This window comes from Bufo bufo, chromosome 4 (assembly GCF_905171765.1).
Source record: "Bufo bufo chromosome 4, aBufBuf1.1, whole genome shotgun sequence".
Lineage (NCBI taxonomy): Eukaryota > Metazoa > Chordata > Amphibia > Anura > Bufonidae > Bufo > Bufo bufo.
Genome location: NC_053392.1, coordinates 50,088,136 through 50,100,685, shown reverse-complemented (window position 1 = coordinate 50,100,685; position 12,550 = coordinate 50,088,136). Strand labels below are relative to the sequence as shown.

Genomic DNA, 12,550 nt, shown 5'->3' with positions numbered 1-12,550 from the left:
TATTTGGCCGTGTTTACAAATATCTGAAGATGCGATTTCCTTGCTTTGTTCCATCCAAGATTTGGTTTTGATATTACAGTGGTGCGTCTTATTATATATCAGGTTGCAGGTTGCGGGTTGTTGTTTTTTTCTTAAACCTAAAAAAATATAAAATAAAATAAAAATGCTAAAATAGACAATAAAAATAGCATCGATCTGAGCAAAGTAAAAAAAGAAAAAAAAAACAAGATTAGAAAGAAAATGGATAGAAAATGTCGAAAAGATCCCAGAGATCCCTATTAGGGGAAGATACAATATTTATTCCTTGTCTCTTGGGATGAAGCTTGCTCTATCTATTGTCCTCCCATTTCTCACTGCTGATGCTTAATTTTCAAAACTTCTATATTGCCAAGGGACCTACGACATCAGCTAAAGAATTATCCAGCAAGTACAAAATCTGATCCAGGGAGCTGGTTTTCAGCAGAGGGGGAACATTTTTTTTCCTGCAGCTTTTTCAGGGAGAAGTAAAAGGCGAAAGAGAGGTCTATCTGGTGGCTCCTGCAAGCCCTGCATTATCTTCTGGAGAACCTTACAGGAGAAAGGATTCTTTCTAGGAGAAGCTGAATATATTTTTTTTTTCTAGATCTTTCTAAAGACAAAGATGTCAACTTCATTCCCAGGACTGGTCCACGATTCTGAGGTATAGTTTATCTTTCTTTATGATTTTTTTTTTTTTTTTAGGACTCTGACCCCCTTAATCCTTCTTGTAGCCGTTACAGTCAATGAAGATGAGCTTCTCCCCCATAACAAAACAAAAAAAAAAAAATTACAGAAGAAGAGAAGGAAGGAAATTCGTTATGACATCTGTCGTCTGGAATGGCATTCTGCAATACAACAGTTGTTATAACGAAAAGTAGGGGGGAAAAAATAATCCCTGATAAAGAGCTGGAGCATAGAGGGGCTTGCTACATGTCCAAGTGATCATCTCCAAACCACAGATGATAGACAAGACTGAGAGGCTTGTGTGGGAAAGATGGGGTGTGTGTGTGTGTGTGTGTGATTATTCTGGGGCAGATGAGATCTTTTTTAGGGTCTGATGGTTGGGGATGGTTGGGCTACAGGAAGAGTTGCCCCCCAAGTAATTGCTCTTGTATTGTGTGGCTTGACTACACTTCTACCTTGGGTGAGGAGAACTTTGAGAGGATGAGGACTCAGAATACAAGGCTCTGCTGTCGGTACTTGCTATTTTAAATGACAAACCTATTTTTCTCCTTGTCTTTTTCTCTCCCTTCCTTCTAGATACGTCATGATGGATCAAACAGTTACCGTTTGATGCAGCTTGGTTGTCTGGAGTCTGTGGCCAACTCCAGTGTCGCCTATTCTTCCACGTCTCCTCTAACTTATTCCACCACTGGAACCGATTTCACTTCCCCGTATTTTTCTTCAAATCACCAGTATACTCCACTCCACCATCAGTCCTTCCACTATGAGTTCCAGCATGGCCACCCGGCGGTCAACCCTGACGCTTACTCCTTAAATTCCTTGCACCATTCTCAGCAATACTACCAGCAGATCCACCATGGGGAGCCTACAGATTTTATTAACCTCCATAATGCCAGGGCGCTCAAGTCCTCCTGCCTGGACGATCAGAGGAGAGACTTTGGCTGTCTAGATGCCTACAGACGGCATGACTTGTCTCTCATGAGCCACGGATCTCAGTATGGCATGCACCCAGATCAAAGGCTTTTATCTGGATCCAGCTTGGGTCTTGGAGGTGCTGGAGGGGATGATTTCCAGGTAAGAAATACCATTTTATTCCTTATGTTAGACTAAAATTGATGTCAGCAGTCTGCAGGAAAATTGCTATCTCCTTCTAGTTTGGGTGTGGCTGGCGTTATGTGGGCTCACAGTGTGCAAAAGTGCTAGAATATATATAATAAGAACATATATATATATATATATATATATATATATATATATATATATATATATATATATATAGTATATAGTAAAATGTAATGTGTTTGTGTGTATATATATATATATATATATATATAAATAGTCAAATGTAATATGTGTACATATATATACATATATATATATATACTTACTATATACTATATTTACTATATATATATATATATATATATATATATACACACATTATATATTACATATATATATATATATATATATATATACATTTATGAAGAAGACAGTGCTCCAAAATAAGTCTACATTATTTATATATATAATAAAAATAAATCCGCTTGCCCTATTTTTTACAGAATTCGGATTTATTGTCCATATTTTTAATAGCATACCGTAGTTGTATAGAAATAAATGCCTTGGAATAAAACTTAGTAAAAAAAATAAATAAATAAAATAAACAGTAGAGTAATTATAAAGTAGGTTAAAAACAATGCAAACAGAAATTAAATTTCAAATGAAAAGACACAATACAAAAACAATCAAAATCGGCAAAAGGCAAGTAACAATAGGTATGCGATAAAATTAAAGGAGGAGTGAAGAACATATACAATAAAATGAATTGAAATAAAAAAATATTATTATGTTAACACGTCAATGATGCAAGGAAGAAGGTAAAAGATTTTTAAAAAAGTACTAATGAAAAACCCAAAACTTATATTTAATACAAGGACAAAAATTGAATGGAAAGCCAAGAATAAAACTATAAAAAGGAAGGAATTTAAGGGGAATAAAACGTAATAATAAAAGTAATAGTAATAACAAGTGATAATAATAATAATAATAATAATAATATGTATCTAATAATAATAATAGCTACAGTTATAATATCAATAAATAAAATAATAATTAAATATAATTCTACTACTAACATTCTAACTGCAATATTATTGCTGTTGTTATTATTATTATTTTATATATTGCTACTAATAATAATAACTGCAATAATATTATTAATAAATACAGTTATTATTATTGTTGTTGTTATTAGTATTATTATTATCATCTATACTACTACTACTAATAATAATATTAATAATAACTGCAATAATATTATTAGCAAATCAAATTCTTCTTCTTCTTCCTCTTATTATTATTATTATCTATATTACTACTACTACTAATACTAATAGAGGAATTCTCTCCCGGAGTAATACAAGTGGTCCTCCCGGAGAAGCCCCCAGATGCCGCCGAGCTTCTCCTGGTCGCTGTGTAAAGTGTCAGTAAACCCTTGGTTAAGTGAGTAAATCAGGGTCCTGGGGCGGGGGTCTCACAGGGTCTTTAAAGTGGATAAACCCCTCCAGTGTTCAGTAGGAGACAGACTTCTTCTTTTTATTCTTTTCCACGTCTGCTGCTGATTTTTCCAATCTGTACAAATTTTTTTGTTACATTTCCAGTCACCAATCCTGGCATCATTCAAAAGGGGGATTAGAAAATGTGTAAGGGGGGGATGGGGGGGAGACAAAAGCTAATTCCCCAGCAAAAGAACACCGTAGTTTATCCAATTTACGCCTTAGACCTATTCAACTAGTCATTTATGCAATGTCATCCGAGCAAACAGCAGCTACAAGTCACCGGGAGAAAGAGGCGGGCACCGACCCATATGGCCGGACAATATACAGGACAGGGTGTCGGGGAGCACCCAGTGTCTCTACTGAAGAAACCGCGCCTTGTGATGAGAGGATTACTTTCCGCTTTAGGGTAATGAATGCCAGAAATGTAAATAGCTGTCCCTGTGTGGGGTGGGAATGAGCCCCCCAATACTGGGAGCCGGGGCTTTAAGTCAAGGGAACAGATGCAAACAGTCCTGCGGCTCCTGACGCATCTTTCAGGCCCCTAAAAAGATTTTCCACGGCCAACAAAAGCCCCTGTCACACCTGTTCTCATCACTGCGGTAATTTATACAGGGCCCCGCGTTTTCTCTTCTATCGATTTCATAATCACTTTAAGGCAGAACTCGGACGTGTGTTCCCTTCTGAGGAGCCTTCTAGTCGGGGGAGAGACTGGGGAGAGGGGACTGACCGGACGGGGGTCCAGAAGGGGCCACACATTACACAGGGAAGAGGGGAGGAAATAGCTTCCAATATGTTCTGCTGATAAATATTCACTTCATATTGTGAGAGTAATAATGTGTGACTGCAAGAGATATATATATATATGTATCCAGGATGGAAATAGATAGATGGAGAGATACATAAGATGGATAGATAGATAAAGAGATAGATATAGATAGATAGATAGATAGATAATAGATAGATAATAGATAGATAGATAGATAGATAGATAGATAGATAGATAGATAGATAGATAGATAATAGATAGATAGATAATAGATAATAGATAGATAATAGATAGATAGATAGATAAATAGATAATAGATAGATAATAGATAGATAGATAGATAATAGATAGATAGATAATAGATAGATAGATAGATAGATAATAGATAGATAGATAGATAGATAGATAATAGATAGATAATAGATAGATAGATAATAGATATAGATAGATATAGATAGATAGATAATAGATAGATAGATAATAGATAGATAGATAATAGATAGATAATAAATAGATAATAGATAGATAATAGATAGATAGATAATAGATAGATAATAGATAGATAGATAGATAGATAATAGATAGATAATAAATAGATAATAGATAGATAATAGATAGATAGATAGATAGATAGATAGATAGATAGATAGATAATAGATAATAGATAATAGATAGATAGATAATAGATAATAGATAGATAATAGATAGATAGATAGATAATAGATAGATAGATAATAGATAGATAATAGATAGATAGATGATAGATAGATAGATAGATAGATAATAGATAGATAGATGATAGATAGATAGATAGATAATAGATAGATATTAGATATCATTCATTTATTCATTTTTAGTTTCTTCTTTCTCATCCATCTTCTTACAGGGATCTGTGGAGGCCCAGTGTGGACTTGTGCTGAACAGTCAAGGAGGAGTGATAAGAAGAGGTAGGTGCCCCCCCCCCCCCCCCCCCTCCTCAGTATGTTCCTTGTGTACAGTGTGGGAAAGGGTTACAGTTCGGTATAAGTCTTATAAGCAGTTCCAAAAGGTCCAGTTCCCTTCATGTCACTGGCAGTAACATTATTCTGATGACAGCAGCAGTCATTGTCTCAGGGTCTGATCATTGGATTCTCCACCTGCTACTTAAGGCCTCTTCTCTGTGCCATATGTAGAAGGGAGATTAAAGAGTTAACTGTGAGGCAGAGGCCTTCAGCTCTAAAAGGAGGCCCTGTTATTACTGCACTTTCCATAATCACATCTATATGCTTCTGTAATCATATATATCTCTTCTATCTATCTATCTATCTATCTATCTATCTATCTATCTATCTATCTATTATCTATCTATTATCTATCTATCTATCTATCTATCTATCTATCTATCTATCTATCTATCTATTATCTATCTATTATCTATTATCTATCTATCTATCTATCTATCTATCTATCTATCTATCTATCTATCTATCTATTATCTATCTATTATCTATCTATCTATCTATCTATCTATTATCTATTATCTATCTATCTATCTATCTATCTATCTATCTATCTATCTATCTATCTATTATCTATCTATTATCTATCTATTATCTATCTATCTATCTATCTATCTATTATCTATCTATCTATCTATCTATCTATTATCTATCTATCTATCTATCTATCTATCTATCTATCTATATATCTATCATCTATCTATCTATCTATCTATCTATCTATTTATCTATCTATCTATCTATTATCTATCTATCATCTATTATCTATCTATTATCTATCTATCTATCTATCTATCTATTATCTATCTATCTATCTATCTATCTATTATCTATCTATCATCTATTATCTATCTATCTATCTATTATCTATCTATCTATCTATCTATCTATCTATTATCTATCTATCTATCTATCTATCTATCTGTTTTCTATTGCAATCTATAGCTATCTGTCTCTCTCTCTATATATATAAGGTAAATAGAGGTTCCACTTTACTGATATCAATGGTTAAACAATGTATCGTTTATGTATCTGTTTGCAGAGATGTAACTAGAGAAAAAAGATATATAGATAATAGATAAATAATAGATAGATAATAGATAGATAGATAATAGATAGATAATAGATAGATAATAGATAATAGATAATAGATAGATAGATAATAGATAGATAGATAATAGATAATAGATAGATAATAGATAGATAATAGATAGATAGATAATAGATAGATAATAGATAGATAGATAATAGATAATAGATAATAGATAATAGATAATAGATAGATAGATAATAGATAGATAGATAATAGATAGATAATAGATAATAGATAGATAGATAGATAGATAATAGATAGATAATAGATAGATAGATAATAGATAGATAATAGATAATAGATAGATAGATAGATAGATAATAGATAGATAATAGATAGATAATAGATAGATAGATAATAGATAGATAGATAATAGATAATAGATAGATAATAGATAATAGATAGATAATAGATAATAGATAGATAATAGATAGATAGATAGATATGGATAGATAGATTATAGATAAATAAATAAATAAATAAATAGATAGACATAAGTGCATACAGACATACACGTATTCGAAATCCAGACGTATACATGGAAACATATTAATTCATAGCTGCTTACATAGCACACGGAGATACACATAGAGATACATATGTACATGGAGCTCAGCACCAGGTATACTGAGGGCTTCATCTGTGGCAGAGGAGAAGCTGGTGCTGAAGGGACAGCTCCTCTGCTCTGCTGACGATGGAGGGGATCTACCTGTATTGTCTTCTCCAACACAAAGACAAATCACTGCCCTTCTTTCAACATTTTTCTAATCAATGGTAAATATTTGCTCTCTGAGTCGGTGATTTACCGAAAAGACCAACAAAGGACTAAGAAACATTGTAACTCTGTGTTCTCACAGCCATGTCATGTATGTGTGCTGCTGTAGTATCTGGCAGTATGGGCAGACATCTGTATGAGGACACATCATACCGCACCTCTTACCATTACTGGTGTCATTGTTACATTTTAGTTACTTTTTTTCCCCACCTTTTTCTTTGTCTTGGAGAAAGAACTCCATATTGGAAGCAGTGAATAGATTAAGGGCACGATTTCGATCCCTTGATAAAAACAAGGGGAAAGTCTCTGCTTTGATACAGGACGTGTTAAGGGGTCGCAACACCTAAAATCTATCTTATCTACCATTGGAGCTATTGTTCTCGGCTGCCATCAATTTAATAGGAAATCAAAAAAATCTGCCATTTAGTAGAGGTTCATGCGTCAATGGGAGGGCAAAGGGTGCAAGGGAGGCTTCGGTGATTGTAAGGAAAAGTCGCCCTACCTGTCCATTCAGCCCATAGACAAACCGTATGTATCACTAGACTAATATCTGCCGCTCGTCATGTATCATTGCCAGGATGCCAGGGCGCGAGGGATGAAAGAGATTGTGGTAAGCTGTAGACTTCAGCCCTAGTAACCCATTGGTCCTTTCATACAGATGGGTGCTGGTTATTGTTTAGGTCCGTGTATTCAATGGGAAATTCATGAAATCTTCCACTTCGAGGTCCATGCACCAAAGCCGTGCAAAGGGTGTAAGGAATAGTCGCCCTCCCTGTCCTTTCAGCCCATAGACACATCATATGTTCTTACTGTATTACTAGAGTAATATCTGATACTCAGCCATGCATCAATGCCAGGGTGTGAGAGATGAAAACAGCAATTTGTAAAAGATTGTAGTAAGTTGTAGACTTCAGCCCTAGTAACCCTCGGGTCCTTTCATACAGATGGGTGCTGATTATTGTTTGAAATTTATGCAATCTGCCACTTAGTAGAGGTTCATGCATCAAAGCCAGGGCAAAGGGTGTAGAGGAGGTTTGGGTTATTGTAAGGAGATAACCTTCTATTACAGCCCCTAGACAAACCGTATGTTCCTACTGTATTACTAGACTAAACTCTGCCACTCAGCAAATGCCATGCATCATTGCCAGGATGCCAGGGCACTAGCAATTTGTGAAAGATTTCACTCTCCTCAGCCGTAGACTTCGTGCCTGGTATCCCATTGGTCCTTTCTTACAGATGGGTGTTGTTTGTTCGTTTGAAGGCCTTGTTTTGGGAATGTTCTACCACCAAGGCCCGGGATCATAGGGTCTAGATATAATATTTGCAGCCGAAGTGACGCAAAGATCCCGCTGCTATCACTTCTAGTTAATGGTGTGCAGCACATCCCCTCCAGCTCCTCCACTCTCCCCATCACAACCAATAATCTTTACTCTGCCGGCTTCTTGTGTATCGATGCTTTTTCCAGCCTAAGGCGCCTACTTTGATATGCTAATATTTCCGAGTAGCAAACTCTGCAGAGATCATATTAATGTTGTTCATACAGAGTCGAGCTTTTGCCTTAGTTGAATATTCAGATAACCAATTTCAAAAGAAATTACTAAGAAGCCAGGCTGCTATTTACAGGAGCAGGCAGTGTTTTTAATCATTAAAAAAAAAAATCCACTTTTTTTGCCACTTTTTTTTTTTTTTTCCCGGAGAATGAATGCTTAGTTAAAAAGATCCGTGTGTTTTCTGAAGAATTGTTTGATAAAAAAAAAAAAAATGTCAAATGTACGGCTGTATGGATTGGATCTTAATGTGTAAGGTGGGGATGGGGGTTCTAAATATTTGGAGACAAAGGAAAAAAAAAATAACATGGTGACATTTTGGCCTGTAACGTTTCATGATATCTCGATGATGGAGTCCAAAAAAACTCATGTTCCTCTTTGTGATCATGCAGCCTGGATGCCCCAGGCAAATTTCAAAAAGCTTAAATACTACTATCGCCTCTAGGCCATGAAGAGAGGACAAGACTACCGGCAACAAGGTTTTTTTTTTTCCATTTGCCCTTGGCAACATAAAATACAAACTACTTTGAATCAAAACATTTTTGGGGAATTAATATGATCTGAACTCCTTTCAGTTTTAGAAGATCTTGAGATTGTCAAATTGCTTTAGAGGTGACTGACAGGCGGACGGCGAGGCGTTTACTTCTAGATAGAGGGACGTCGGATCTTATTTGGTTTAAAAAAAAAATCTAGGCTTTAGAGTAATATCTGCCACTTTAGAGAGGGCCAAGATACCAGGGCGAAGGGTGCATGGGAGGTTTCGGTCATTGTAAGGGACAGTCACTCCACCTGTCATTACAGGCCATGAACACATCATATGTTCGTACTCTATTACTACACTTATATCTGCCACACAGCCATGGGTCAATGCCAGGATACCAGGGCAAGGGGTGTAATGAAGACTTTGGTCTTTAAAAGGGAATGTCCCCTCCCGGCCACCTCATACCATAGACACTTCATATGTTCCTACTCTATTACCAGACTAATATCTGCCACACAGCCATGGGTCAATGCCAGGATACCGGGGTAAGGGGTGTAATGAAGACTTTGGTCTTTAAAAGGGAATATCCCCTCCCGGCCACTTCATACCATAGACACTTCATATGTTCCTACTCTATTACCAGACTAATATCTGCCACACAGCAATGGGTCAATGCCAGGATGCTGGGGCAAGAGATGTAATGAAGACTTTGGTCTTTAAAAGGGAATATCCCCTCCCGGCCACTTCATACCATAGACACTTCATATGTTCCTACTCTATTACCAGACTAATATCTGCCACACAGCAATGGGTCAATGCCAGGATACCGGGGCAAGGGGTGTAGGGAAGACTTTGGTCTTTAAAAGGGAATGTCACCTCCCGGCCACTTCATACCATAGACACATCATATGTTCCTACTGTATTACTAGACTTATATCTGCCACACAACCATGGGTCCATGCCTGGATGCCGGGGCAATGGGTGTAATGAAGAATTCAGTCTTCAACAGGGAATGTCACCTCCCGGCCACTTCATACCATAGACACATCATATGATCCTACTACATCACTAGACTGATATCAGCCACTCTGTAAAGGCCAAGATGCCCGAGCACCAGGTACACAGGAGACCTGAGTCATGGAAAAAACTTATGACATGTTCCTATCTGCCACCTAAGAGTGAGCCATGCATTAATTCCAGGATGCCAGGGCAATGGGGTTCATGGGAGGCTTCAGACATTGTAAAGGAGGTATGCTCTATATTTGTTCCTACTACATCACTAGAGTAAAATCTGCCATTTTGGGTAGGTTCACATGTATCAGTAGTGTCCGGCCTCATGATATTCATGTGCGCTTTTTCCAGCTTCCATAGCCTGGAAGAGCCAGATGGAAATACGTTACAGTCTACGTTTTTCTGTCCGTCACTGGGATATGTCTGGCGGTAATACTGATGCCCAGAAACCATCCAATAGAAACCGATGGTATAGGTTCTGATATCAGCTCCCCCCCCCCCAGCATTTCTGTACCATGCCAGAGGGAATCTACAACAAATGGCCGGATTTATGGGAACTCGGCCTTAGCAGAACGCCCGAAACAAATGCCTGAATGCCTCCGTAAGAAGAATTTGGAAGAATTTGGAACACACTTCGGCCATTAAAAGAGGAAAGCACATTTGTCCCATCAATTCACCCCATAAACCCATAAGATGCTCCGACTGCATTACTAGACTTATATCTGCCACCATAGAGGGCCAGGATGCCAGGGCACTTGGTATATAGAAGGTATCAGTCATTATAAGGAAATACTTGTTAACCCTTCAATACCTCTCCACCCCTTACTTCATTCTATAGTCAAATACCATGTTCCTATCACATAAAAGCTGCATCATTGGGCAGGATGCCAGGGCACAGGATGAACGGGATTATTTGTCATTGTATCCTCGTAATGCATTGAGCAAAGGATGTTCCCACCATATCACAGATGAAGGACATATTCCTGATGTAGCTGCCTCCCTCTTTGGACTTCCATGGGTACCTGTTATATTGGGGTCATTTTGGGGATGGATAAGATGTTGTCATTTATTTTTACTATTATCCTCCCTAGGAGGTTGATGGTGATCATATAACGGTACTTTATTAACATTAGTAGCACTGGTGACGCCATAACTGGCCTCACTTCTGCTTTACAACTTTTATTCCAAATGGAAATGAAATGTGCAATAGCATTTAGTGTAAGATGGGGCGTAGTAATGTAGAGCGTAGCGTAGTGTGATACATAGTACAATAATATACATAGAGAAGTGATATTGTTTAAAAGTATACACTAGTGAAGTATAGAAGAGTACAGTATATGGCATAGCATAATATAGTTCCCTGTAGAAAGTACAATATAACATAGTATAGTGTAGTGAAGTATAATATATCACAGTATAGAGTAGTGTACTAAAGTATAATATAGCATAGTTTAGTGGACTGTACTAACACATAATATACCGTAGTATAGAGTAATGTATATAATAGTATAATGCAGTGTAGTAAAGTATAATATAGTATAATGTAATAAAGTATAATATATCATAAAATACTGTAGTGTAGTAATGTATAATACAGAAAAGTATATTGTAGTATAGTAAAGTATAATGTACCGTAGTATAGTGTAGTGAAATATAATATATCGTAGTATAGTAAAGTATAACATAGTATAGTGTAGTAAAGTATACTATAGTATAGTCTAGTATAGTAAAGTATAATATATCATAGTATTGTGTAGTGTGGTAAAGTATAATATAACATAGTATAGTAAAGTATAATATATTATAGTATAGTAAAGTATAATACAGTATAGTGTAGTATAGTAAAGTATAATACAGTATAATACAGTATAGTGTAGTAAAGTATAATATAGTATAGTGTAGTATAGTAAAGTATAATATAGTATAATGGACTGTAGTAAAGTATAAAATATCATAGAATAATGTATCATAGTGAAGTATAATATAGTACAGTGTAGTATAGTGGACTGTAATAAAGTATAACATATCATAGTGTAGTGTAGCGTAGTAAAATATGATATAGTGTAGTATAGTGGACGGTAGGCTAGTGTAATATAGTTTAGTGTAGTGCAGTATAGTATGGTATATTGCAATGAAATGTGGTGTAATATCAGGGGGTGCAGAGATTGCAGACGCACCCATATCCGGGAGGGCTTTGAATGTCCACTGTCCCATACAACGAGACCAGTATTATACCAGTAAATAATGTGTGATAGATGTGGGGCCTTGTTCCTGTTTTTGCATTGGGGTCCAAGAGCTTTAAAATATAAAAGTATATTGAGTACAGTCCATTATTATAGTACACTGTAGTGTAGTAAAGCCTTTACTGTACTGCACTATAGATAAATGGTAAGTATAATTGTATGACATGTCAGAGGTTTTGATCAGAGGAGCCCTGGGTGCTGTAACCCCCCTACTTATTGCTAAAACGAAGAAGCAGAAGTGCTTAGCTGAGCAATGTGCCTTTTCCTTTCTGTTAGGCTCTCCAAGCAAGAGGTGTGGAGAAAACCTATAGATATTCTGTGGATCCATACTCCTCTGGCTCCGCTCTCCAAGTAGAGCCAAGCAGAGCCAGAC

General features: G+C 36.3%; 1 protein-coding gene across 1 annotated transcript in view; it reads left to right on the top strand.

The window, feature by feature from the left end:
- The first annotated feature begins 640 nt into the window (after nt 1-640).
- Nucleotides 641-12,550, top strand: part of TFAP2D (transcription factor AP-2 delta) — a 28,934-nt gene continuing 17,024 nt past the window's right edge. The window contains exons 1-3 of the mRNA XM_040430958.1: nt 641-679; nt 1,279-1,776; nt 4,916-4,976. Of these exons, the coding sequence (XP_040286892.1) occupies nt 641-679; nt 1,279-1,776; nt 4,916-4,976 (598 nt within the window). The remainder of the gene's footprint in view (nt 680-1,278; nt 1,777-4,915; nt 4,977-12,550) is intronic.